The 26,501-nt window shown below is 49.7% G+C and overlaps 9 protein-coding genes across 15 annotated transcripts; 5 read left to right on the top strand and 4 right to left on the bottom strand.

Moving 5' to 3' along the window:
- Nucleotides 1-154: 154 nt before the first annotated feature.
- FVEG_07099 (eukaryotic translation initiation factor 6) lies at nt 155-1,162 on the top strand (the record flags this gene model as incomplete). The annotated part of the gene is made up of 3 exons (XM_018895630.1): nt 155-189; nt 355-426; nt 479-1,162. The coding sequence occupies 3 exons, from the start codon at nt 155-157 to the stop codon at nt 1,110-1,112; spliced, it is 741 nt and encodes a 246-aa protein (XP_018752928.1). The 3' UTR covers nt 1,113-1,162.
- Nucleotides 1,163-1,602: 440 nt separating this feature from the next.
- FVEG_07097 (protein phosphatase 2 (formerly 2A), regulatory subunit A) lies at nt 1,603-6,288 on the bottom strand (the record flags this gene model as incomplete). 3 transcript variants are annotated; one of them, XM_018895628.1, is made up of 9 exons in its annotated part: nt 1,603-3,011; nt 3,065-3,765; nt 3,817-4,154; nt 4,204-4,304; nt 4,353-4,612; nt 4,665-5,156; nt 5,214-5,365; nt 5,445-5,550; nt 5,672-6,288. In XM_018895628.1, the coding sequence occupies 8 exons, from the start codon at nt 5,735-5,737 to the stop codon at nt 3,409-3,411; spliced, it is 1,872 nt and encodes a 623-aa protein (XP_018752926.1). In that variant the 3' UTR covers nt 1,603-3,011; nt 3,065-3,408. The 3 variants fall into 3 exon arrangements, with proteins under 3 accessions (XP_018752926.1, XP_018752925.1, XP_018752924.1); XM_018895627.1 differs by having other exon boundaries at nt 1,603-3,765; XM_018895626.1 differs by lacking the exon at nt 1,603-3,011 and having other exon boundaries at nt 3,039-3,765; nt 4,204-4,612; nt 5,672-5,737.
- On the top strand, nt 2,114-2,936 carry FVEG_07098 (hypothetical protein; the record flags this gene model as incomplete). Its single annotated transcript, XM_018895629.1, has 2 exons — nt 2,114-2,172; nt 2,249-2,936. 2 exons carry the CDS (start codon nt 2,114-2,116, stop codon nt 2,934-2,936), a joined length of 747 nt encoding a protein of 248 aa, XP_018752927.1.
- A 476-nt stretch (nt 6,289-6,764) lies between the features above and the next one.
- Nucleotides 6,765-9,744, top strand: FVEG_07096 (phenylalanyl-tRNA synthetase, beta subunit). Of its 2 annotated transcripts, XM_018895625.1 has the most exons (4): nt 6,792-6,827; nt 6,965-7,479; nt 7,593-9,323; nt 9,376-9,744. In XM_018895625.1, the coding sequence occupies exons 2-4, from the start codon at nt 7,427-7,429 to the stop codon at nt 9,419-9,421; spliced, it is 1,830 nt and encodes a 609-aa protein (XP_018752923.1). In that variant the 5' UTR covers nt 6,792-6,827; nt 6,965-7,426; the 3' UTR covers nt 9,422-9,744. The 2 variants fall into 2 exon arrangements, with proteins under 2 accessions (XP_018752922.1, XP_018752923.1); XM_018895624.1 differs by having other exon boundaries at nt 6,765-7,479.
- FVEG_07095 (hypothetical protein) lies at nt 7,985-13,084 on the bottom strand. 2 transcript variants are annotated; one of them, XM_018895623.1, is made up of 3 exons: nt 12,645-13,084; nt 8,174-12,550; nt 7,985-8,120 (listed from the first exon to the last, which is right to left on the bottom strand). In XM_018895623.1, the coding sequence occupies exons 1-2, from the start codon at nt 12,687-12,689 to the stop codon at nt 10,241-10,243; spliced, it is 2,355 nt and encodes a 784-aa protein (XP_018752921.1). In that variant the 5' UTR covers nt 12,690-13,084; the 3' UTR covers nt 7,985-8,120; nt 8,174-10,240. The 2 variants fall into 2 exon arrangements, with proteins under 2 accessions (XP_018752921.1, XP_018752920.1); XM_018895622.1 differs by having other exon boundaries at nt 7,986-12,550.
- A 158-nt stretch (nt 13,085-13,242) lies between these two features.
- On the top strand, nt 13,243-14,970 carry FVEG_07094 (40S ribosomal protein S3). Its single transcript, XM_018895621.1, has 2 exons — nt 13,243-13,450; nt 13,620-14,970. Exons 1-2 carry the CDS (start codon nt 13,428-13,430, stop codon nt 14,377-14,379), a joined length of 783 nt encoding a protein of 260 aa, XP_018752919.1. The 5' UTR covers nt 13,243-13,427; the 3' UTR covers nt 14,380-14,970.
- A 193-nt stretch (nt 14,971-15,163) lies between these two features.
- Nucleotides 15,164-18,322, bottom strand: FVEG_07093 (hypothetical protein). Of its 2 annotated transcripts, XM_018895620.1 has the most exons (8): nt 18,187-18,304; nt 17,553-18,119; nt 17,399-17,442; nt 17,321-17,346; nt 17,111-17,201; nt 16,804-17,055; nt 16,457-16,748; nt 15,165-16,404 (listed from the first exon to the last, which is right to left on the bottom strand). In XM_018895620.1, the coding sequence occupies exons 2-8, from the start codon at nt 17,564-17,566 to the stop codon at nt 15,924-15,926; spliced, it is 1,200 nt and encodes a 399-aa protein (XP_018752918.1). In that variant the 5' UTR covers nt 17,567-18,119; nt 18,187-18,304; the 3' UTR covers nt 15,165-15,923. The 2 variants fall into 2 exon arrangements, with proteins under 2 accessions (XP_018752917.1, XP_018752918.1); XM_018895619.1 differs by having other exon boundaries at nt 15,164-16,404; nt 17,553-18,322.
- A 1,679-nt stretch (nt 18,323-20,001) lies between these two features.
- On the bottom strand, nt 20,002-24,002 carry FVEG_07092 (hypothetical protein; the record flags this gene model as incomplete). Of its 2 annotated transcripts, XM_018895618.1 has the most annotated exons (4): nt 22,290-24,002; nt 21,665-22,238; nt 21,008-21,400; nt 20,002-20,955 (listed from the first exon to the last, which is right to left on the bottom strand). In XM_018895618.1, the coding sequence occupies exons 1-4, from the start codon at nt 23,511-23,513 to the stop codon at nt 20,933-20,935; spliced, it is 2,214 nt and encodes a 737-aa protein (XP_018752916.1). In that variant the 5' UTR covers nt 23,514-24,002. The 2 variants fall into 2 exon arrangements, with proteins under 2 accessions (XP_018752916.1, XP_018752915.1); XM_018895617.1 differs by having other exon boundaries at nt 20,933-20,955; nt 21,008-22,238; nt 22,290-23,938.
- A 117-nt stretch (nt 24,003-24,119) lies between these two features.
- FVEG_07091 (hypothetical protein) lies at nt 24,120-26,379 on the top strand. The gene is made up of 5 exons (XM_018895616.1): nt 24,120-24,311; nt 24,368-24,811; nt 24,865-25,094; nt 25,145-25,949; nt 26,003-26,379. Exons 1-5 carry the CDS (start codon nt 24,309-24,311, stop codon nt 26,090-26,092), a joined length of 1,572 nt encoding a protein of 523 aa, XP_018752914.1. The 5' UTR covers nt 24,120-24,308; the 3' UTR covers nt 26,093-26,379.
- The last annotated feature ends 122 nt before the right edge of the window (nt 26,380-26,501 follow it).

The raw sequence follows: 26,501 nt of genomic DNA, 5'->3' as shown, positions 1-26,501 counted from the left end.
AAAACCAAACCAGACGAAGAAAAAAAAAACCTACGACGAGCACCCACTTTGCGATAACTTCAATCTTCAACTACGACTACCTACCTGCGCCAAACCCTCAAAATTCTAGACCTTACTACGACTTGCACGACCCAGACCACTCACTACAGCAATCATGGCCGTCCGCGCTCAATTCGAGAACTCCAACGAGTATGTCATCTTTGTTGTCTTTTCTTCTGGTGATTGAAGCTCCTCCCTGTGCCTCAAACACCCCGCCCCCGCCTTTCTTTTATGCGCACATATCTACCTATGTGGATGCTATGCCTTACTGCTCTACAATGTGTTTTGAGATCGATGCTAACCTGCGATCTTCAGGGTCGGTGTCTTTTCCACCTTGACCAACTCTTACGCCCTCGTGGCTCTCGGTGCCAGTGAGAACTTCTACAGGTAAAGTCCTCTCACCTACCCTGACAACTACTCTCATGCTGACATCCTGCAGTGTCTTTGAAGCCGAACTCCAAGATATCATTCCTACTGTACGAACCACAATCGCTGGTACCCGTATCATTGGCCGTATGACCGCTGGTAACCGAAAGGGTCTTCTCGTTCCCACAACCACAACCGACCAGGAGCTGCAGCACTTGAGAAATTCACTTCCTGATTCAGTCCGTATCCAACGTATCGAGGAGCGCTTGTCAGCTCTCGGAAACGTCATCGTCACAAACGATCACATCGCTCTTGTGCACCCTGATTTGGAGCGTGAAACAGAAGAGATTATCGCAGATGTCCTCGGCGTGGAAGTCTTCCGTCAGACTGTCGCAGACAATGTCCTAGTGGGCAGCTACATGAGCTTGTCTAACCAGGGTGGCCTCGTGCATCCCAAGACCCCTATTCAAGATCAGGACGAATTGTCCAGCTTGCTTCAGGTTCCTCTCGTCGCCGGTAGTGTCAACCGTGGCTCAAACGTTGTTGGCGCTGGAATGGTCGTCAACGACTGGCTCGCCGTGACTGGCCTCGACACAACTGCCACAGAGCTCAGCGTTATCGAGAGTGTGTTCCGCCTTGGCGAGGGTCAGGGCCCCAGCAACATCAACACGAGCATGAAGGACACCATGGTCGAGTCTTTCTACTAAGTTTGGCTTGATTTGTGGCTCTGTTTCTCACATTCATACATACACACACACACACACACACACACACATCTATTGCTTATGGGGCTTTGCTGTTACGCTACTCGTCCGGTAATTGATTGGACGAGCGATAACCAACGTCGCGACAAGACGAACGAACTTTTAACTTATACGGGGCCTGGTGTTTGGAAACTTGCATGATTTTGCGGTGCGGTGCGGTTGATATCAGGAATAAGGTATTCATGATCATGATGATCGAATGATAAATACCCATACAGGGCCATTCCTCTCTTACAGATGGGAAAGAATTATGTGCCTCCAAGACCGGAGTAGGGATAGGCCAGCTCATCTACACGACGTATCTGACTTGATCTGCTTGCGTTGTGGGATTGCTGACTGTTGCAGCAGGGAAAACACATTGTTGTACATGTAACGTTCCAAAAGAACCTGATAATGGGTATTTAAGGAGATCCATTACATCTCAAGACTTACGCCTTGCTAGAACCAATGTACAGTACCTGGTAATCAGCCAATCCTATCAAGTTCATAAGTAATGCCTGTCTGCCTATTTACCTATACATGACTAGTCTTTGTATCCTCAGGGTAAGTAAAATATGAGCTTTATGCCTAAGAAGTGTCTGTAAGAACTTCAGTTCTCGGTTCTGCCCCACTGCTAAAACTCTGCTGGGAGAATTCTTGACATCCAATATTTGACGGCTTTTGAGGACCTCGACTCGGCGTGTATGAACATTTGGTACCTGCTACCTTGGCTACCTGAATCTATCATGGACACCTCATGGGTATAGATAGTACTTGTATTCTATAAGTTTGCCAAGTTCTAACACATGAAGAATTGCCCCACTTTCACCGCCTGCTCCTTTTGGATATTTCCCCGATAACCCCACCACAAAATATACCTACCATCATTGTCACTGTTAATGTCAATGGATTAACAGATTCTGAATAACTTCATTGCTCTCGAAACCCAAAACAAGTCTCCCACAATGTCCTCAAATGAAAAGCCCCAGCATCTTGAGCCGTCAAAGCTTGGCACAAAACAATAGTACCTTCTCCCTTCGCCTCTCTCTCTCTCTCTCTCTCTCTCTCAAACTGCAGACTAACAACCCTGCCCCAAACAGCTGGGATGACCTTTACACGAATGAGATAAAAAACCACGCTGCTGATCCTTCCGACATAGGAACTGTTTGGTTTGACGATTCAGATGCTGAAGCAAAGATCCTCGAGTTCCTAGACGGTGTGCTTGACCCCTCTGACCTGGACTCGCCTGTCCTCTCCCACGACACCACCACCTTTCTCGACCTTGGCTGCGGCAACGGTTCTCTTCTATTCTCCCTCCGCCAAGAGGGTTGGTCTGCGCGAGCTCTTGGTGTGGACTACAGCCCCCAAAGCATTGCACTTGCGCGACAAATTACCACCACAAAAGACGACCTTGAGAAGCCTGTCGAATTCGAAGAGTGGGATCTTATAGCTGGACCATACAACTCTGTCCTTAACGGCGAGCAGACCGAGGGCTGGGATGTGGTACTGGACAAGGGCACCTTCGATGCTATCTCTCTGAGCGATGAGAAAGATACCCAAGGACGACGGCTATGCGAATGTTATCGAGAGCGAGTCCTACCCCTTGTTCGCAAGGGTGGCATCTTCTTGTTGACAAGCTGCAACTGGACCGAGACGGAGCTGAGAGGCTGGTTCGAAGGGACCAGCGAAGAAGGCTTTCAAGTCGTTGGCAGAGTTGAATATCGTTCCTTCAGCTTTGGAGGCCATAACGGGCAAACAATCAGCACACTCTGCTTCCGCAGGGTATAGAAGATATAGTAGATGCAGTGCAGTTTGAAGAACAAAAAAAAGATACCCATCATCACTCTGTGCTGGCTCCAGCACCTGTTTTAAACAGTCAATATCATTCACCTCTGAGAGCTCTTGTTGTATCATACAATGGTATCTGGACTCGTGTCAATGCTTGGACTATCTCTCTTGGACTTCTCCCCATTTTCGTGATCCCAAAGCTTCATCTGAGCTCATCATCTCCTTACCCCTTTCAGAGGCTCCGCATCAAGCTTTTGTTTATCGCATCTTTTGCACAACATTTCCCCTTTCTCATCTTGACTCAACTCAGCGCAGCAATGCCCAGCCCCAACTAGTAGCTTCTGATATGCAACGTACGACTTCATAGGCTTCTGTTTGTCTTTCTCTCTTTCTGTAGCGATATGGACGGGACAAAACAAAAAGCAGACAAAATCTGTCTCAACAATGATTATTGCTTCATTACGTCTCTCATCTATGGTGATGTATTCATAGGCTCCCCGCCAGCAATGGGTCCCGAGATCTCGGCAGCTGCTGTCGTCGCAAAATATCGCACATCCACGTCGTCGTCCTTTTGCAACTTCTCCAGGTTAAGAACAACTCGTTGTTGGATCAGCTCCGAGCCCCGAGGCGACGGTGTGATCTCACTGCCCTGCTTCTCCAGATCATACAGGGTACCCTCGTCTGGCAGACGTCGAAGTACATTGATGAGAACGCGGTATGTCTTGGCCACGTTGAAACGGATGTTGGGGATCTCGTCAGTGGCCAGCTTGTCGAGCATAGGGAGGATCGACTTAGCAATCACATCCATGCTCACAACGCTCGCCAATGTCTGCAAAGGAGTTAGTCTGGGCTCACAGTTTCGGGCAAGGGCGATAATCACCGAGATAGCAAAGCAAGTGGTCATCCTGTAAAGGTAGTTAGGGTGGTTACCCATAGCCATAACCTTGGGGATAATAGCTTCGCTGGCCCACTCAACACCAAAGACCTCAGTGAGCTTCTTCAGGTTGTGAGTAGCGGCTTCACGAATAGAGAAAACGGTATCTCCCAGCCAGCCCATGCACAAATTGCTGAGCTTCTCATCGAAGAATTGAACGCCCAGTTGACTGGCGAGGAGAGGGATGTACTCGATAATCGCAAGTCTTACTCGCCATTGCTTATCCTCAGCGAGTTGTACAATTGCGGGAAGAAGTGACTGTGAGAGGGAGTCGATGCCAATGACTGCTTCACGTTAGCTTTCACATCGTACACGATGAGTTCTGTGACTAACCTTTGTTCACGAGCTCAAGCTTGGAGATGATGTGGAGCCTAACCTCCGGGAACTCGTCTTTAAGCATCTGAAGGAACATGGGGAGAAGGTGATCGATAGTTCTAAGAGGGAAATTAGAATCGAGGCCCTGTCCGCAAAGACTGACGTACTCTTGCTTTCCAAGGATAGGAGCCAGGCCACTGATCTGGGTACCAAGCGCAGCACGGACATGTTGGGATGTATCCGAGACAAGATCCTCAATGCTGCCCATGATGTCGTTGAGGAGCACGTTACGATCCACAAGAGCACAGAAGCCGGGAATCTGGCCAGCAATAGCGGTTCGTACCTCGGCCTCGTTGTCCTTGAGAAGTTTTACGAATGCGGGAACGAGGTCTCTAGAAACAACCTCCTCGTCTACCGCCTTAGCAATCTGTAAAAATTAGCACCAGCAAGGAACATGAGGAGTGGCAGGCGTTGTGAACCTTCTCAAACCGATCCGCGATCATGTATCGGACTCTCCAACTCTTGTCCTCTATCAAATTGCGTAGAGCCGTCAGCAACACACCATGGCTGGCCTGTTGCTCCTTGGGAACGGCTTCGGCAATAGAGATGAGAACCTCGACTGTGAGTAATCGGACGCTATCCTGATCATCTTGCGCGAGATGTTGGAAGAGGGGTATCATTTCGTCGACAACGATGGTGGCGGGCATCTCCTTGACAAACTTGGCTAGATTGGTTGCAGCCTGGCGACGGACCATGGGTGTCTCATCGTGAACAAGCAGGCCAAACTGCTGGCGCAGCTGCTCTTGGACGGGCGGTGAGACTTTGTTGTAAGGACTTGTGAAGAGGCCGCATCCCGAAACCTTTGATGTGAACCAATCGGCCTTGGCGAGGCGAATTGTGAGGGGAATAAAATATTCCTCGACTTGTTGAGAAGAAAGCTCGGTGCAAATCTTGTTCAGGGACTCGACGGCCTGCGTTGTCAGTCAGCATGAGGAAGGTCGATTAGAGGAAACGACGGGTTCGTTTACCTTGTCGCGAACGACGGGTTCCTCAATAGAAGCGAGGTTCTCGAGGGGAGACAGCAGAACGTGACCCCACTGGGAACCGCCGACATACTCGACAAAGCCGCCAAGCTCCTCGCTCAGGGCAACAAGGACCTCGTCTTCATCTTCCACAGATTCTGCATAATATCAAGGTTAGGAGACGTCTTTGGTTTTAAAGCGCATGTTGGTGAGCGGGAGAGCTAATCGAAGACTGACCATCGAGGAAGGGGATAAGCTCTTCACGGGTTCGTTCAGCGCCGAGAGCGAGAGCAATGGTCGAGAGACGGTGGATTGCGTTGAGGCGGAGCAAAACATCATCGTGCTGGAAAGGAATCGAGAGTTAGTAATGAACGTGTAATTGTTCGCTTCTCGGCGATAAGACAACCACGTAGGAAAGGGAAGCGTTGAGATGGAGCGTGGCGTCACCGCCAAACTTAGCATACTTTCAGCTCGTCAATAAGGACGGCGATAGGGTACAGCTCATCGCCAGAGTTGGGCGCGTCAGCCATGGCGAGCGGGGCGGTGAGATCGCAGATTTATCAAGAAAATGAGTGGCAGTGTCCGAGATGAGTCGAGATGATCGTTAGGAGGGAGGGAGAGGAAGGTTGGCGGTTGCGGGTGGATCGCGTGTGGTAGTGGTAATAGTAGTAGTGGTGCTGCTGTGCTGTGCTATGCTGGTGGGTGATGCAATGATTTGCGCTGAGGAGTCCCAACACACGATTTTTGGCCGAAAGATGAGAGCCCCAGGGGAGGTCCCCCACAAAAGGTTGGGGGGGGGGGGTTTTAGGAGCTGTTAGAGACGCTCAGCGCAGAGAAAATGGGATCCTTAGGATACAGAGTTAAAGGGCAAATCCGTGGCCTAAATCAGCAATGTTGTCGAGGTTTGAGATGTGGACATGTGAATCGATAATGAGGGAGGGAGAAGAGGGTGGATGTGGAGAGGCAGCTGGATGTTTGTCTCCCGTCTCGCTGGCTGAGGAGGAAGGTCAGTGGAGGTGAGCGAGGCTGGTGCAGTAGGTACCTAGGTAAGTTATTGTTAGGCTGAGGTGCTTCACTTCACTTCAATGTTGGGTTGTTTAGCGACCGATGCCCTGCTAGGAACGTTGCCTTGGAGAGGGGCAACCGCCTAATTCCCCCAGGCATGTGCACAGCACAGACAGCCCGGGCAGCTCTGGAGGTACTGTACTCCGTAGCTCAGATGTGGCTGAAGTGGGGTCAAAGTGGCTACTCATTTCCCTGAGAAACATGGACTTTTGAGGGGCAAGCTCTTTTGAGTCTCACCTTTGGACAGGACGCTTCAGGTACATTGTGGCTTGAATCTGGGGATGGCAATGTTTATTATTTGAAGCCAAGGCTGAGTGAGACCAGAATCGATATCGTGTTTACCAATGCCCGAGAGCGTACTGTACTTACTGTTCACGCGGGACGGGTATGAGCATGAAACCTTAAACCTTCTGAGGATGCATCGGTTCTGGAGGATCGCATCCGACGTCACTATCAGATCTGATCAAGCCTTGAAATCTTGAGCTTTAGGCCCCGCCATTCCCAACTCAGTGCAAACATCATTATGCATATATCTGATGTTTGGAATTTGGCTGCGTAAGTAGCTAATGGCCCTGGCACATTCTCGATGCAACAATACATACATTGTTTCAGAGCTGTTCGAGCTCAGTACCAGTATTATTGTTCGTTTGCCGACTTTCCTCGGTTTATGCTGATAAGTGTCACTCGAACAGTGGAGAATGATCGTTCATGATTAGAGTCAAGATGTCTAACGCGGTCTAGTTGGCCAGACAATCTGCCAGCTGTTGTAATGTCAACTTACTGCCATAAGGTAATACATTAGTACCTACTAATAATTCATCAAGGACTGGCATCAAGCAAGCTTCTCGCCTTACTTGACAATGTTGCCGGGAATGGAGTATAGATGATCCGTCATTTTTTTGCCCCGCCAAACCCAACCCGCTAGAGGGGTACCATCACAGCGTACTATGGCCCTGCGTCTTGTCGAGTACCCGAGTATCGCATCGTCGCATGCACCCTGAACTACTTACTACCTACATCCCCAAAAATTCCTGTGACTCAGTACAATCTACGCCCAAATCCACGTCCGACGCTCGACAGAAGTCTCTCCTCTCGCCTCTGATTCTTCGGGAAAAGGATAATTTACCGAACAAGGCTCGAGGCTCCGCTTCATCATGCCTACCATTTCCGTCGACAAGTACAAGCTTTACGAAGCCCTCGGTCAAAAGTGCGAATGCCCCTCCTTGTTCATCTTAACCCCCACCATGAGATGAGCTTTCCGACTTCGCGCCCAAGGTCTCTCTATACGTTTGCTGACAGCTCTTGTTCCTATCAAAACAGATTCACGACCGAGGAGTTTGAGGACCTTTGCTTCGAGTTCGGTATCGAGCTTGACGAGGATACTGAGAATGATGAGCGTCCAATTGTAAACGGCGAGCAGGAGCCTCCTCAGCTCAAGATTGAGATTCCCGCCAACCGATATGACATGCTCTGTTTTGAGGGTATTGTCACCAATCTCAACATCTTCCGCGGACGAATTGAGCCTCCCAAGTACCGTTTAGTCGAGCCCGCAAGCGGCAAGCTTGAGTCAATCACCGTCAAGCCCGAAGCCGAGCAGGTCCGGCCATATGTCTCTGGCGCTATCCTCCGCAACATCAAGTTCGACAAGAGCCGATACGAGTCCTTCATCTCTCTACAAGACAAGCTTCACCAGAATCTTGCTCGAAACCGAACACTAGTCTCCATTGGTACCCACGACTATGATACTATCAAAGGTCCCTTCACCTATGAGGCTCTCCCCCCCAAGGATATTAAGTTCATCCCCCTGAACCAGACCAAGGAGATGGACTCTGCTGAGTTGATGAACTTCTATGAGACTGATAAGCACCTGGGCCGCTTCCTCCACATCATTCGCGACTCACCAGTCTACCCTGCGATCTACGACTCCAACCGTGTTGTCTGTTCCCTTCCTCCAATTATCAACGGTGATCACTCCAAGATTACACTTGACACCACCAATGTTTTTATTGAAATCACCGCCACCGACCTCACCAAACTCGACATCGTCACCGACATCATGGTCACCATGTTCTCCATGTACTGCTCTGAGCCTTTCACTGTCGAGCCCGTCCAGATCAACTCCGACCATAACAACCAAACCCGAGTCACTCCTAACCTGAAGCCCAGAGTTGCTGAGGTTGAAATCGACTACCTCAACAGCTGCACCGGGCTCACCGAGTCTCCCGAGAGCCTGTGCAAGCTTCTCTCCAAGATGTCCTACACCTCTACACCCTCAACAAAAGATTCCAACATCCTCGAGGTTGCTATCCCCCCAACCCGAGCGGATGTCCTTCATCAATGCGACGTGATGGAAGATCTTGCTGTGTGCTACGGATACAACAACCTTCCTCGTACTGCTCCTTCACGAAGTGCTACCGTTGGTGCCCCCCTGCTGGTCAACAAGCTCAGTGATATTATCCGAATCGAGGCCGCCGTTGCTGGCTGGAGTGAGGTTATGCCCCTAATCTTGTGCAGTCACGACGAGAACTTTGCTTGGCTAAACCGTAACGATGACGGAAACACCGTCGTACGTCTGGCCAACCCCAAGACCGCTGAGTATCAGGTCGTGCGATCAACTCTTCTACCTGGTCTTCTCAAGACTATTCGTGAGAACAAGGGCCATAGTGTGCCAATGAAGATCTTTGAGGTCTCTGACGTTGTCTTCAAGGATGAGTCTCAAGAACGCAAGGCTCGCAACGAGCGGCATTTCGCCGCCGCCTGGTACGGTCGAACAAGTGGTTTCGAGGTCGTCCATGGCCTGCTTGATCGTGTTCTTCTCATGCTTCGAACTGCATTCCTCACCCACGAGGAGGGTCTTTCTGGCAAGAGTGTCGATTATGAGGTCAAGGAGAACCCCAGCAAGCCCGATGGTTACTGGATCGAGGAGCTTGATGATGCCACCTTCTTTGCTGGCCATGCTGCTTCCGTATATCTCCGTCTTGGCGGAAAAGAGAGACGCATCGGCGAGTTCGGCATCTTGCATCCTACCGTGTTGGAGAAGTTTGATTTGAAGTGAGCCCCCATGCCGGCCACTATCGATGTGGCATCGCTAACATATTCATAGATACCCTGTCAGCACTCTCGAGATCAATCTCGAGGTTTTCCTGTAATGTCAAAGAATCTAAAGAAAACCTACAACACGAGGGTTAGAGCAGCTAAAAGCGGCGACGGACGCAACGAAATCATGTGGATATGCTTCAATGTGAACAAACACGTTTCCACAACTAGGAAGACCTTACAAGATAGACAAAAATAAAGAAGAAACCAAACAAGGCCGAGTTGAACCTATGAGTAACCGAAGGGTTTGGTTTATTATACTCTATAACTACCTACCTAATTCATGTAGTCTTCAAGGAGTCTATTGCTGTCTAAGCCCTCGCCGTGTACAGCGCGATTGGCGCAAAATCAGAATGTCATCACCACTCAAGCGAAACGCCAATGCCGGCTCATGATGTGCCTCTAACGCCAATAAAAACGTCCGCATGTGTAATCAGGAAACCAAGTTTGGCAACTCAGACATCATAACCTGAATGCTCTGCCTACATCATTGAATTTGCCATCGCACGCCTCTGCCTATCAGATTTGAAGAGGACTCTCTCGAGCTTTGCCACAGGTTTTGGCATTTCAATAGATGGAGAGTGACATGGCGTTGGCAGGCCCACGTCGGGCTGGAGACTATCAATGGAGTTAAGTCTTGAGTGAAGGCCCAGAGACTCAGAGTCGCGCCGTTTGATATACTCCCATTCTCCACTGAGATCGCTGGGTACACTGTAAGAACTGCAGCGCTCAAGCGTTGACGGTGCGTCAGATTCTGTTGTTAGAAGCGGCGGTGCTACGGGTGGGTGTAGCCATGGACAATAGTGCCGCACGGATTCATGGGTCTCGATAATCAAGTAAGGGCCAGGATCCGACTCTGGAAACATGACCTTCTATGTCATCTCACGTAGCTCCTGGTCGCTACGAGCTGGTGCAGGAGCTGAACTTGACGACGATGCTGACTCGCCAGTATTTGTAAGTTGCCCCAGCATTCCCTTGCCTAGATTGAGACCTGCAATCCCGTCCCTGATAGCGGCAAAGGCATTGCCGCTGGGTTCGGTAGATGCGCTCCGTTCGATTGGTACATGTCGTGATTCAGGGGTGAGTGTCTCGTGGGCAGTCTCAACTCCAGTGAGAACCGAGGGTGGCCCCGACTTGGAGCCTGAGCTGGATGACCGAGGATCGGCATCTGCCTGGATAACGCTAGGATACTGTAAATTTGATATAGCGGTTTGGCGGTCAGTCTCTGCAGCGGCAGCGGCGTTCAAACCGCCGTTCATCTCATCCTCAGTTCTTCCGAACAGCTGATGCCACCACCTTATCTCCTTCAGTCGCGGTAACAAGATCCGCTCCTGTCCCTTGACGTGATCGTCGATACTGGCATCGAAGTCGGGGTTTATGAACTCAGCTCGCCGACACAGAAAGTAGTCCCAAACGGAAGACGTCCGTTCTGCGGCCCGCGCATCTTTTCTCTGCTTCTCTGAATTAAAGAGGAAAGTGCCGTACTGACACGAGTACAGGTGGTATAGAAGGCGGCGCAGGAAGCGCTCGTTATACTCAAAACGAGTCTTGTTTTGGCGTAAAAGTTGATAGGTGCAGTCAAGAAACTGGTGAAAGACAGGACTGACCATCTTTGGAGAGGTAGCTTCATCATCAACAACCTTTCCAGGGGCTGTTTCACTAACTGCAGCCAAGTCGGGGTCATCTTTATTCTGGTTGAAGAAACGCTTTGCACCGCTCAGCACATTCTGGAATGCGTCACCCCGGCCATCGTTCTCCCCGGGCTGAACCTTGGAACCTGCAAAAGCATCTCTCTGCACGGCGAACCAATCCTCGTGGTTCAGGTGACCCGATCGAAGCCTGAACATGTGACCGAAGGACAACCAATCCTTTTCCACAAGAACAATAAAACCCTCAATTGTGCGGTAGTAGGGGTCCAGCATGATTTGAGCCAAAGCACTGAGCTGGCTGGTACGGTCCCAGCCGTCGGAGCAGTGGATGAGAACGTGTGAATGGTTGATCCCGATCTGTCTTGCAATTATAGCTGAGCCATCCAGAACATCATGGATGTGCCGTAACCAGCCACTCTGATGGAGCAGCTCTCTGTTTGGCGGTAAAGGTGAAATGTCGGCGTCTTTGAGTGCGTCAATGACCTTGTTGAGAGAGCTTCGCATGACGTGAATATTCTCAATACTAAGGAATATCTTGCGTGCAAACTTGTACTTGTCCATATTCTCCGAGCCCATACCCTGTACTTGATTCACCATTGCATTGATAGTAGGACGAGCATCCACAATCAGGTTGCTCTGCTGTGCACCATATACTTGACGCTTTCCGGAAGAGTCATAAACGGCAGCGGATCTCGAAATGAGCTCATCTTCATACCGTTCAGTTTCTGAAAGCTCCGGCTCCAGTGATGAGTTTCCAAGGGAGACATCGGGCTGGCTCGATAGAGGGGTGCTCTCCTCGGACCCTGGCGGCAAAAGGGCGTTGAAAGATGCTGCTACTAGTTTCTCATCCTGCACGTTTGTCTTCCTTGTGATGCCGGAGAGGGGCTGCGAGCTTCGAGTGATGGTACAGTTGTTTACCGGATGGATGTACGACAGAGCCGGCACGCGGTTTCTCGAGCGGAACTCCTTCGCATATTTAAGGACATTGTCTGAGATTTTCGAGGGAACAACCAGAAATGCAGGATAGGTATCGCAAAAGGTATAGTCCTTGTTGATATGCGTGATCCTCCAACCTTTGTCAGGCAATTTCTCGCTGATGCCCTGGCGTCTGAACTCTGCTTTAGGATCATAGACTGACCAACCGTCAACCTCTCGCTCATGCTTTAGAGGCTTGTGGGAGAAAGCATATAGCTTCTCTACTGTTCCTAGCTTGCAAGTCCGAGACTTGATAAAATCGAAAGTTTCTCGGGCAATCTCACTGTCGGTGAAGTTGAATGTCACAAAGGTGAAGTCACGACATCGCAAACGGATCGACGGAGCCTGGCGAGATCCAGGAGGCACCGGCCGAAGTGCGCAATAGCACAGCATGGGATATGGAATCCATCTCTCGCGAACTTTGGGCTTGTGAGACGAACTTTCTGAGGTTTTGGCGGATTGATCGATGGGTGCGCAGAACACCAGATGGAAATCGGTCAGTCGCAAAGTGCCATGAGTTGTTTGGCCGCCATAGATACCCTGGACGCTCTCGATGATCTACATGACGTTAGGAGCCGAAACGGAGCGCAAAGTCGTGCATGAACAGGCGGGATGCTCCAAATGGCGACTAGAACCAGGCGATCACGCGTACCTTTCGGGCTTCCATTTTGACAACAGTGGCCTTGCCGCCTTGCATTCGCTAGACGCCGAGAGATGTCTCTTTGTAAAGTTTATATTGTATCAATGATCTCTTTGTATGTCGGTATGGACGATTTCTCGGAAGCTCTGGTGATGTAGTAGAGGTAGCTCAATATCGCGGGGCCGCCGGAAGATGAAGAAGTAGATGTTGTTAGGCGACCTTGGAGGCGAGGTTATGAGACGGACTCTGACATATTCGTCACTTCCAAAGTAAGAAAAATTAGAGGCGCAAGGGGGAAAACCTTGGTCTCGACTCTGAGTATTAATGGATGGAGTTTCTTTTAGAGCCAGAGACAGCTCACACTCATCATCACGAGCCACAGGCGCCCACTTGGCATAACTAAGGCAAGGTCTATGGCAGGCGGGGCTCAGCGCTGCTGTCAACTACCAAAAGAGACCGCGACGTCACCCAGAGGTGAAGGCCATCGCCATGGTCCAAGCACTTTCCTATTTTGGGCTGCATCTCGTTAATTTGTTTCTCCGTTCTCCGATTAAGTACCCATACATGTCTTCCCATTCAAGACCCACTTCTCCAAAGCGGAATGTGCGACCTGGGACCCGCCTGCCGATTTAGGGCTCAACCACACACCAAAAAATATTGAGCGAGTAAGCCAACATTTGTGAGTCCAGTGAAGCCGAAATCCACCCAGGATCGCGAATCTTTCTCTTCAGCCTGCCAACAAAGACAAGACACCAAGTCAAGTCCAGTCCCGACAACACAAGTCCTATTTTCAAGATGGCTCACCCCGGATCTCAGATGTGAGTTATTGTCCTTGCAATTGCGAACCCCTTCTTGATCGAATCGAAACGTCGCCGTCGCCATCGCCATCGCCATCGCCATCGCCCATCGTCACCCCGCCAATTATCATCCTCTCGTCAGGAGAAGCCGAGTCAAAAGTCCAAGATTCACTAACAACCTTCTTCATAGCTCCAAGCGGAGAAAGTTCGTCGCCGACGGTGTCTTCTACGCCGAGCTCAACGAGTTCTTCCAGCGCGAGCTCGCTGAGGAGGGCTACTCCGGCGTCGAGGTCCGCGTTACCCCCACCGTCACCGATATCATCATCCGAGCCACCCACACCCAGGAGGTTCTCGGCGAGCAGGGCCGCCGCATTCGTGAGCTCACCTCGCTCATCCAGAAGCGATTCAAGTTCCCCGAGAACTCCGTCTCCCTCTACGCCGCCAAGGTCCAGAACCGTGGTCTCTCCGCCGTCGCCCAGTGCGAGTCCCTCCGATACAAGCTTCTTAACGGTCTCGCCGTCCGACGTGCTTGCTATGGTGTCCTCCGCTTCATCATGGAGTCTGGTGCCAAGGGTTGCGAGGTTGTCGTCTCCGGTAAGCTCCGTGCTGCCCGTGCCAAGTCCATGAAGTTCACCGACGGCTTCATGATTCACTCTGGTCAGCCCGCCAAGGACTTCATCGATCACGCTACCCGTCACGTTCTCCTCCGACAGGGTGTCCTGGGTATCAAGGTCAAGATCATGCGCGGCTCCGACCCTGAGGGCAAGGCCGGTCCCCAAAAGACTCTCCCTGACGCTGTCACCATTATCGAGCCCAAGGAGGAGCAGGCTGTCCTCCAGCCTGTCAGCCAGGACTACGGCGCTAAGGCCGCCCAAGCCGCTCAGGCTGCTCAGGATGCTCGTGTTGCTGAGGAGGAGGGTGGCGATGAGGTCCAGGCTGTTGAGCAATAGGATGCTTAAATCACCAGGCTGGGAATAGCCGTCAAAACCTGATGAAGGAAAGATGGAGATCCGTGGGATGAGAGACGGAGGTCTACTCAGGCGTCAATTGATCATTTGCATCTGCTAAAGGGCACGGACGGTTTCATTCTTGCTTGTAATGGTAGGCAAAGCATAAAAGAGAAAAAAATGAGACCCCAAGATTACGACGACACGTCTTGTGACTGTGTCTTCTGTCTACCAACACCTTGAGTACCTCTGAGAGGTCTTGTTTGAACTGAGTACGTGAATGTCTCGTAGACAGTGGTGGCTGGCGTCCCTACATAATATCGGTTGAAACGCTCAAGTCAACTATCACGCTCGCTTGTTTCTTTCCAGGGCACTACACATTCTCATGCTAATGCACACCACAGCTCAGGGGCGTCGTGACCACAATGAGACAGTCAATCATGCCATTGATGGCCATCTAAGTCCTACAAAAGAATCTCAGAGGCTGCGGTTGGGTTCGGATATTTGTCGATGTTCAATTATATAGCGGTTTGAAACAAATATCCGTGTTTAGAGAGAGATGTTGTCAATAATACCTAACTCCCTTGTCGAGCATCTCAATTGACTTACGGAACTGGCAAATGAACAAACTGTCTGGCCATCAATCATTTGCCATTCGCAATTAACCAAATAAGCAAATCTTGGACATAGCTGGAGGTCACGGCACACATGTATATGTCACGGGAAAACAGGCATCAAAAGCCATATTCATCAGGCTGGTGAAATACAGTGAACACGAAAAGGCACATTGCGGACAGCACAATATATAATTAGGGCTTTGCATCTCTAAGCTCAAATCTTATTTTTGTCGGATACATTTCCACCTGCAATTCCAATGTACTAAACGTCGTAATAATTCTTGTCTATAGTAGGTAGCCTCTGGCTTCCCCTCTTTTCATGTTAAAACTGAAACTTGGCTTCCTCGAACCTAGAAAAAGCCCTGCGACTTGGATAACAGATCTACCACACCCGAAACATTCGTTTATGCCCTGGAGAATCGAGGCAGTGATATACGCCCCAAATCGCCTTTTCATCGACTGATAGACGTAGACAGTGACGCCTCCTTTGATCCGAACCCATCCCTGTATAAACGGTCCTGATATGGAAGTACCGCCGTCCAGTCCCATCCTATCGCTCATGCTCTGTAGTTATCGTACAACGAGGATTCGCCCGTCGCCCCAATACAAAATCCGCCAACGCCGTCCAAGACCGTGTGCCCATAGTACTCCAGTAATAGCAACCAATACATGTCGTCGATTCCGAGTCCCAATCACGTTTGGCATAGGCAAAACACAGTTGGCACCAACATTAAAGTATGTCGTTGCGTAATGTACCATCCGCGAATGCAGCCCATACTCCGAGAGAAATGCCCGGTCAAATGGTTTGAAAATGTACAATGCCTGTTTGAGATAATGAAACATGCAAGATATCGTTTGCGGAGCTGATGACCGGTGGTTAACCGATATTATTTTACTCCGCCCTCACATAGCTGGGAACGTCGCAGACCATCACCGATCGCCTGACTTGTGGCGGTTATCGAGCTCGATGTTTTCGTCATAGCTCGCTTTGCCATTGCCGTTGGCGTGCCGAACATCTTCGTCACTATCCGAGGCGAGGTCGGTTAGAGCGAAACCAGCAGCTTCTTCCTCGTCGTACGCGCGAATGAGGCCCTCGCGGTCTCCACGTTGGCTGCTCATGCTGTGTCGTGAGGGATCGCCGCTCCTCCTCGCCTGCATACTCAGACGGGTTTGTAAACCAGAAACCATGTCAGTACCGGTGGCGTCGCTTCCTCCTCGTCCAGCGGTCAACCTTTGGCCATGGGGGTCACCCCTGGAAAGGTTCAGGAGATAGACGCCGGTAAAAGTGACCAAGAATCCGCAAAGCAGCGAGAGAGTGTTGACTGGGTCGTTCGTGTTGAATCCGCTGAAGAGGATAAAGGAGGCACAGAGGGTGGCGGTGGTGAACGTTACGTAGTAGAGAGGGTTAACACTAGCACTCCTGTCAGTAAAGGCCAACTATCAGAACTCCATAAGCCACTTACATGTTAGTGGGGAAGCTGGCAAGAGCTTTGTTGAAGTAATTCATCTGAGTCACAATGCATACGGCCGTTAAAATCATGAAAACGTATGTCGAAGGGTGGCTGAACTGGTTATGACCAGCAAAAGTAAGCTTAAGCGCAATACCAAAAGCCTTGACAGACATGACTGAAATGGATCCGACGGTGGAGCAGATGGAAAGATAAATGAGGGCGTTTCTCCTGCCATAGACAGGGGCGATCTTGTAAATCATAAAGACGGCAAAAGCAACAACGGCGAAGGCGTAGAGAAGAAAACCTGGTATCAGTTTTAGAAACTGGCATCCCCATAGATATGATCCTTGTGCACGAACCTGGCTGAATTGCATAGTGCAAGATCTCGTCGACGGTCTCGATCTCCTCATCCGGAGGCGCATGAAGAACAATAATGACAGCACCGATCAGGCATATAGCACTGCCGAGCTTGCCCAGCGTACCAAGCTCTTCGTTGAGGAAGTACGAGCCAAGAACAGCGCCAATGAGCACACTGAGAGCCCCAAGAGGTGTGACGAGGATAGCAGGGGCGAAAGCGTATGCGGCGAAGTTGCAAACTTCTCCTAGACCAACTAATTTGATGTTAGTGAACATGCCAATCTGAATCATGTCTGATAGAGCACTTACGAGTCGCAATACCGGCCCACCACAAGGGATTTCGAAGGTAGACAAAGCCGTCGCCTTCAAAGCCATGTCGCTCTTCTGCTTGGATCAATCCCTAAGTTAGGAAGTGGATTAGCGTCTGCTCAAGGCGAGATGCAGGACATGGCGCCAGCCGCTGAAGCAACGGTAGAATTCGCCGCTCGCGCAGACAGACAGTAGCTGTATTGGACGAACCTTTTTTGTGATAACGAAGCTTGTTCCTGAAATATGGTCAGCCTTGTGACGCCCCCAATGTAATCAAACATGACTTACCAATCGCCAAGGCCGATGTCATAGCAAGAGCCAGACCGATATACCTTGAGGGAATATTAGCACTTGTAGTGAGAATAGCGCGATCGGGTTACAAGAAAGACCCGATCGAGGTGGCTTCTCAGGAGAAGGCCAGCGGTAGTGGAACGCGACATACTTGTCTTCAATCATGATGTTCTAGAGAGCGCACGACAGCGACGAAACGCACAAAGTCGACTTTTCTATATATGTACCCAATGCGCTGAAAGCGATGATCCGAATCGAATAACGGTTTGGGCAGAATGCGCCGCAGAGAGTCGGAGCTGGAACTGAAAGGATCGTTCACTATTGGCGTGGGCTCGCACCGGGCGAGAGAAGCCGTATAGCAATAATGAGTGTTGAAACGAGTGAGTTATTGATGAATAGGGCTCGACTTTATTGCAGACACATCAAAGTATCGCTACAGGATCTTTGTCGGGAAAGTTAAATCGAGATTGGAGTTCTGGCCGCGTGGACGACTACAGAGTCTTGGTGTTGGATGCAGATGGAGGGGGGACCAGGCGTCTGTTGTTGTTGTAAGGAAGCGGTTTGCGACGGAGCAAGGTCGGTTTTAGGGTATCGTATGGTCCAATTATTGTCGAATCCGTTATTGACTTCGTATCTTGACAAGCGTGAGACTCGTGATGCGCAACGACGGTATTCGCAAAAGGCAGGGGGGGTGTTGGATGATAGGGAAAAGGGACAGCTTGGCTGGATTGTAAGTAAAAATGGAGAGGCTGCAGCAGCAGTGCGGATGGGATGAGATACAGTACAGTAGGAGGTAAGCGGTTGACGGGTATGGGCCAAGTCCAGTTCGTGTGGGAGAGACAGAGACAAAGTTTGGGGAGGCCAGATCAGACCCGACGAGACCAGACAGGGGCCTGCTAGCTACAGGCTACGGGAGGCTTGGACAAAATCAGCAGTGGAGAAGCAGAAAAGGCTGAGGTACCTGGGCAGAGGTGAAATTATAGTGTACTGACAAGTACCGCCATCAGAATCAGGTACAGCAAAGTTCAAGAGGTTTCAAGAGAGGGCGCCAACAGAGGATAATGGATCCATCCACTACCCCCCTGGCGTCAGGTCCATGACCCTGGCGTTACAACTTAGATACAACTTAGACTCACTAACACCTCAGGGCCCTCAGGACTCAAAAAGAGGTGCCCTGGGGTGGGGATCTTGCCCAAGGTCAAGTGCCTGAATGCCACTTTTTTTCTTCTTTCTTGCATCTGACGACACTTCATTCCACGATCCAGTTATTTTATCTAAGAGTCCCCGAGAGACTAGTGACTAGCAGCCCGTAAAGATAAAACAAACCACTGAAATACGGCAACTTAAGGGAAACTCGGCACAGACCCGAGCGTCGAAACATCCATAGCAATTGCATTAGGTTGCCTATTGACTTCTGCTGACTTCGAAGTACTACCTTACATAGGTACATACAACTAATTATTTACTATACCTATTGTCCTGTCCTCAGATCCTAAAGCCGAGGCTTAGACGGCACGATACGACACAACCACAGCAAAACACGATACGATCGATGATGGGTGCGAGTGGTTCTCGCCCCTGAACTAACGTTAATAGACACGCACACAAGTACGTTCGTTGGACATGCAGCTATCAGCTACAACAGAGACTTGGGTTGTTGCAGGATATTCGCCAGTATCACAGTCACTTCAAATCACCAAATACATGGTTATGTCAGTGGGATTGCCGTATTGATTAGGTAGTTCTGCAGAATACTGTAACTCTTGTCAGTTGCTTTGGAAAGGAACTCTAGATTTCTTATGCATACCTACCTTAATTACCTACCTATGTCTGTACTTATTTATCTAGTTTATACGTTTCCATTAGATTGAAAAGTAAACAAGTACTCCGTAACAGATATCCGTATATACATACACGACTCTGGTGATGCTCGCAGACTTTTGCTCCCTGCCCCTGCACACTCAATTCACTTCCATTACTAGCGCTTCCGACTGCTTGATTCAAGGGGGACGGACGATAAGCCCCTTGCTTCCATTCTCATCATCTGCTTCCTACTCGCCATCTTTCGGCTTTAACCCCTGGACTCGTCTCCATTTCCAGCCCATCAAGTTCGTCCTTGTCCCGCAACCTGTCCTCGTGTCCACGTCAGCAGCCCGCATCTCAAGCTCCAAACAGTCCTTGATCTTTGGGGGGGGGGGGAATGTTTTTTTTAGCATCCGCAATTCGGTAGTGCCTCGCTCGCTCCGCTGTAACAAAGATCGAGAACTTCTCAACAGCGCCTCCCGTGCGCCACATTTAATAGTTTTCGGTGTCTGAGCCACTGGACGTTAAATACCTAAGTTTGTCCTTACTGAAGCAAATGCGAGAAACTACAACAAATATACAAGTATCGTCTTGGCAGGTAGACTCTTGCCGTCAATGAATGAGTGAATACAAAATGCAACTTGGTCTGATATTGTGGGCTGTTATTAACACGCCAACCCTACTCTTCATCTTGTTCCTGATCGACACTCTTAGCGCTCAACTTAATCAACCCCTAACGTAGCCGACATCTTCCAATAGGGATCCATGACGCCCTTTGATGCTACGGGTGACTCGGCGCTGGAAACAAGTCAAGGGATCAATGCTCATCACTAAAGCGTTTCGACCTTTTGTTTCTGTTTGGTGATGACGATCTGGCCAAAACCCCTTCACCATGATTACCACGATAACCCAGATCACGTTATTTATAGAATCTTAGCGACCAGATCTCAAGATAGGTAGTGTTCTCATCAAGCAAATCTGCTAAAGGCTCCCCAGGACCCTACACCTTCAATGGCCACCTAACCCCAGTAGTCTAGAAGGCACATATTGTTTGCTATAAGTAACCCCCGACTAAAGCGTAGGTAGAGTATAGATCCACATCAGAAATGCTGTCCGTCTCAACTATCTCCCACGCTTCACTATATCTTCAACTCCAAGCACCGTTCACAGCTTTGAGTTTTCCCTCCGGTCCAGCCGCCAACGCCTCATTCCATCCCACGAACCATATCGTATCATACAGAACCAGAGTTAATCGATCTGTCCTCTTACCAACCAGGATCGTGCATTTTGTTCTTATATTATTATTTTGAAAGTGGAAAGGGTATCGACACTTGCGTCAACAATCGAGTATGGAACAAAACAAACAAACGGCCATGTTGTCGGTAGCCGGAATCAAGCTCAACCTCATGAAAAATGCAGAAATGCATAAGATCTTTCTTTGCCCTATAAAATTAGTAGATGTGGATTCATTTCTTACCTACCCAGAATCCGCTGGTATGATGGGTGTCTGTGACCCATATTGTGTCGTTCAGAACATGTTGCATTCTTACCACCAGGAAAACTTCTGCGACAATAGCGTTGAGAACAACGACAAAGGTCAAGGACCTGACTGCCGAGTTCAGATAGCCACTGGGCATCATATTACCCGCAGCTGTTGAATTAGTTATTGAAGAGGGGGTTGCTTGTCGATATTGGAGAATGTTGCAGTTAGTTTGGAGGCGAAATCATTCAGGGACGACGGCGCTTGGCATCTGCATAACGTTAGTCAACATTGCAACTCAGTTGAGGGTCTTCCTGACGCACCTTGCTCATCCTCTGCATTTCCATCATCGTCATCACCACGGGGTCGTTTCCCAGCAGCCGAAGGAGTGCTTGGTGCTTGGTCTTCTGGTTCATGCTCATCTCTCCAGTCGATTTCGTCCAGGTCGTCATCATCAGTCTTCCGTTTCTCGGCTGTCTCTTCTGTTGCAGAAGCCTCTCCGAGGTCAACGTTGAAAGAGGACGCTTCCTCCTCCTCTTGAAGAGTAGTTGTAGTGCTCGTGTCATGAGTTTGTGCATGGAGTGGTTCTGGCTCGGCATCAGCGTTGACCTCATCTTGGGCCTCTGTATTCTCTTCAAGGGCGATGTCTCCATTGAACTCGGCTTCCTCGTCTAATTCGAAGTTGGCAAATGGGTCAATCTCGCTGTCAGCTCGTGCTGGAGTAAATTCGTCAGTATTATTGAAAGAATACGTTGTGCTGAAGTCAGACAGGGAGCGGTGATGTTTGGATTGATGGGAACGAAGATATTGTAATTGGGGCGAAAGAATTTGCATGGCTCCGCAATTGCGCTTGACAGTTTTCCGGAATTCTGCTTCATCTTTGTTGTGATCTTCGACATACTCCACTACACAGGGGGCACAGAGGCAGAAGTCGGGGTAGTAGCAAGAAAGGGAAGTGGAAGAGGATGAGGTCGCTTTACCATTTTGCTCAAGGCCGTCCTCATCGACAGCCTCCGGGTCCTCCGAACCAACAGCAGGAGCATTAACTGATATCTCAATCTGAGTTTCGGTTGCAACGTTGATATTGTCTCGCTCGTCTTCATCATGGCCATCCTGGTTACTGGCCTGCTGGCCATCGACTTCCTGGTCTTTGAACTCTTGACCCTCGGAACCAATGGCATTAGGGTTCGCATGCTCGTCTTCCAGATATTCATCCTCATTTTCTGCTTCATCTATGCCGCTGTGATGTTCGTCATCAATTGGGCTGTCGAACTCGTCCAGTTCGTCATGAACGCCATCGATAGTTGCAGCTGTTTCCAGCATACTAGTTCCAGCAGTCATGGGAGTCTCGAAGAGATGGATAACTTCATCAAGCCCCTTCCCTGCCGTAGCACTCTCAACGAGATACTCAAAGCGCTTTTCTGCATTGGGTTTGGTAAAAAGGTAGGCATACAGCGGGCGTGAGCCATCTGGGTCCTGGTTCTTGACAAGAAGGTCGAAAATTTCAAGAATCTGACGGAGTGTCACGTTCGACATGGTCTCGCCTTGGGTTGTCTGTTTCAAAATGTCAGCGCATTCTTGATGTAAGGCAGAGCCTTTTCTCACCTCAACAAGTTCAAGGCCAAGCTCATCGACCTGGAGTACCAAATCATCATCCTCGGCAATCTCATTTTCAAGCTCACTCCGAAGACCGGCAATGAACTTCTCAAGTGGCTCATCAAGAACCGAAGTATCGGCAAAGAAACCATGGGTGGTGGTAGAGAACATAGGAAATTCATCTCCTTTATACTGTACCGTTATAGCAGGAAAGCCCTCATCTATCTTCCCATTTGAATCTTCTCCAGTAACTGAGTAATCCACATGATCCGCATCAGTGGTGGCGTGCTCCTCATATGCATCTGCGACATGTTCACCCACGTCATAATCGTGATCTTCAACTTCCTCGACAGCTTCGGTTATTTCGTCATTTTGCCCTATTGCCAAGGTAGTGGTTTCTTCACGACTATTCGCATCTTTTCCATCGTATATTTCGTCGTTGCCACCGGATGCGTGAATATTTTCACCACTATACTCATCTGCCTTCGCATCCTCGGCTTCAGCTTCAACAGCCGTAACCTCATAATCGGGCTCTGCTTCTTCTTCCTCTTCTTCCTCCTTTAGATCGCGAGGCTCATTTTGATCATTGTGGCTTGGCATATTATTCTCGTCTCCAGTGTGGCCGGATAACTCTTGTCCGCTTGCAGTAGCATCATTCTCAGGTTGTTGGTCATGTTGCTCTTCAGCAGTACCGGCTGCTCCGTTTAGATCAGACCTTGTTGCAGGGCTTGCGGCAGCAGTTTTCTCATCTTGATGCGAGTCTTCTGGTTCAGCATTATCCTCAAATTCATAATCAATCTCGTGCGCAGATGCATGATCGTCAGACACTGCATCGCCACGAACGATTATTTCATCCAAAATTTCTACATTCTCTCCACTTTCTTGCACGTCTTCGTCGGGTGGCTGAGCTGTTTGTATCGATCCCTGAGTCCCAAGCTCAGGAGCCTCGGTCACTTCATAATCCACATGTTCGGGACTGTTTGCAGTATCTTCGACATCATGTAGGTCAAAGTCTACATCTTCGCCCGTGATACCGTTCGTCTCGTAGGCTTCCTGATTCGCAGCGTCCTCGCCTTCTTGCATTTCTCTATCCATGCTCTCCAAGTTGTCGTCGTTCTTTCGCAGGTCATGATCGGAATCAACCATGTCGGTATCGAAGTCGATGAGATCGTCTTCGACTTTACTGTCCAAGATTGGCTTGGCCATATCAATGTCCATTTCGATCTCCGTCATGTCTCAGGATTTTGTTTGGATTCTTCAGAGCCGGTCCTTCGGATCGATTTGAGTGGAAGAGAGCTGTGTGGAGGAATCGGGTGCTCAACGCGTTGAAAGCAGATAGAATTAAAGTATTTGAGGAAATGTACATGCCCAAGGGCGGCAGTTTGCGCGCGTTGGGATGAAATCGTAGACGCGGTGGTTTCAATCAAACAGACAAATACCAGGCTTGGCTAGAAATGTAACTTAGGCTGGTATGCGACATTTGATCCAGGTTGGTGAGATTGTGTTTGACAAAAACGAAGGACGCCCACGCGCGCCGTTCTTATAGTGCTAGAGTTTTTCCTTTGGCTTGTCTGTGAAAGAAGAACGTGAGATAGGGAGCTTTTGTTAAGATTGAAGGTCGAAGTTGAGGAGAGTATATGGGCTACCTAAGGTACCTTAGGCAGGCCTGGCAGGCAAGCTCTCTAGGTACCTAAGAATGAATTTCGTTGGTGATTAAGCAGTGGGTCCCAGAAAGGCTGAGGTGAGGTGAGTGTCAGGGAGGTAAGAGGCTGACACTCACCTAAAAAGAGCTAGCGTGGGGTAGCTGGCTGCTGGGCCGTGCTTTTCTTTTCCTTCCACTTTGTAGCAGCAGCTCCTGGGCTCCTAGCTTCCAGGTGGCCGTAAGAGGGGTACGTACCTCTCCATGCTCCTGCACCTCCCACCGACTTGAATATTGGCCCGCTCTATCTAACATCCAGGGGACGAGCATTCAACAACTTGCAACTCTCATCGCAATTAACAAACATCGGCTCGAATCAGTCCGCCAAGATGGTGCGCAACATCTACCACTATCATCCCTGCTTACATCATGTACTCATGCTCCCTAGGTCGTCCTTGCGGCTTCGATTTGCACCCGTGGAGGGAAAGCTGTCCTCTCGAGACAGTTCCGAGAGATGCCACGATCGCGCATAGAAGCCCTCCTCGCCTCGTTTCCCAAACTTGCCGATAGCGGTACGCAGCACACGACTGTCGAGCAAGATAACGTCCGATTCGTTTACCAGCCCCTCGACGAGCTTTACATGGTTCTCATCACCAATCGACAGTCCAACATTCTCCAGGACATCGACTCCCTGCACCTGTTTGCCCAGGTAGTTACCAGCACATGCAAGAGCCTCGACGAGCGCGAAATCCTCAAGAATGCCTACGAATTACTCAGTGCTTTTGACGAGCTTGTCACTCTCGGCTACCGTGAGAACTTGACCATTAGCCAAATCAAGACCTTCCTTGACATGGAGAGTCATGAGGAGCGCATCCAAGAGATTATCGCAAGGGTAAGAAGTTCCATTGGGACCTCCTTCACAAACATATACTTACACCAGCATAGAACAAAGAGTTGGAGGCCACTGAGGAGCGAAAACGAAAGGCGAAACAGCTCGAGATGCAGCGCAAGGATGCAGCCCGCAGTGGTCGAGGAGCTATGGGTGGCATGGGCGGAATGGGCAGCAGCAGCGGTATGCCCAGAAGTCCTTCCTATCCCTCATACAACGCCCCTTCGCAATCCAATACCAGTACCTACGACTCATACGAGGCGGAGAAGAACAAGTCCTTCAGCAAGTAAGTGGCACTTACGGTGTTCTGGAAGACAATTGGCTAACACCTTTGAGACCGTTGGCTCCTAAGGCCAAGGGTATGCAACTGGGTAAGAAGTCCAAGACAACTGACATGTTCGAGCGAGTACGAGGTGACATGGGAGGCGAAATCGACGATTCACCTCTTGTCGCACCCGCACCCGTCCAGCATGCTGAAGCCGCCGAACCTCGCGTCTCGTCAACCCTTGATCGCGATGCTATCCACGTCACGATTTCAGAGGCTATCTCGGCCAAATTGTCTCGCGAGGGTGCTGTCAACTCCCTGGCTATCAGTGGTGATCTTGTTCTCCGCATCTCAGACCCTAGCCTGACAAAGATCAAGCTCGGCCTCCAAGCTGTTGCGTCACATGGTGTACAGTTTCGTACACACCCCAACGTTGACCGAAATCTGTTCAACGGCTCCAAGATTATCCAGATGAGCAACACTGCACGTGGCTTCCCGGTCAACAATGCTGTTGGTGTACTGCGATGGAGGGCTTCTCCCAAGGTTGATGACGCCAGCGCATGCCCAATTACATTTACTGTCTGGATCAACAAGGAGGGGGTCAAGTACAACATAACGGTCGAGTATGAGTTGACTGGTAACGATGCCCTGAACGATGTTAGCGTCGTTATTCCCTATGCAGGTAGCGAGCCTGTTGTTTCAAGCTTCGATGCTAGCTATGATGTTTCTGGCGACGCTCTCGAGTGGACAATTGGCAACGTGGATGAGGAGAACCCCAATGGCTCATTCGAGTTCGAGGCCGAGTCCGGCGACGAGAATGATTTCTTCCCTATGACGGTTCGCTTCAACAAGAGCACACCATACATTGACGTTGACGTAAGTACCTATCCCGACGTGCATACTTTGAGTACATGTTAACGATTTCACAGGTTCGCTCCGCGTCTCTTTTGGAAGAAGAAGAGGAAGTGACATTTTCCAAGGAGATCAAGTCTCACGCAGACAACTTCTTGGTAGAATAGACGGAACCCAAAAGTCTTTCGGACTAGGAACAGCTTCTGGGCGAATTTACTCTATAAAAGGATAGGGATATGTATTTGAGTAGAGCCGGAGATAGGCATTAGTAGGAGTGTCTTGGCGGTTTAGAACCTAATGGCGCAACGACAATTGATGTTTCGTGTTTTGGTCATTTTGTTAATGAGTGGCCGTTGTTCATCATTATTGATTGACACGAAATCAGCTTCCAGACAGCTAATTATTACGCGCGCAATAGTGAATGTTGTTGGGGAGTTGAAATGCAAAATCGAGGTATTTTTATTCATCAGCTTTGTTATCACATCCTCGATGTTTTTTCTTCCTCCCTGCATATTTAAAGACGATGTATTTCCTTCTCGTCTGATCTGACTGCCCTTCTATCCTCACGAGCATTAT

Source organism: Fusarium verticillioides, chromosome 7 (assembly GCF_000149555.1).
Source record: "Fusarium verticillioides 7600 chromosome 7, whole genome shotgun sequence".
NCBI classification, from domain to species: domain Eukaryota; kingdom Fungi; phylum Ascomycota; class Sordariomycetes; order Hypocreales; family Nectriaceae; genus Fusarium; species Fusarium verticillioides.
The sequence above is the reverse complement of the archived record's forward strand: the minus strand, read 5'-3'. Positions and strand labels throughout refer to the sequence as shown.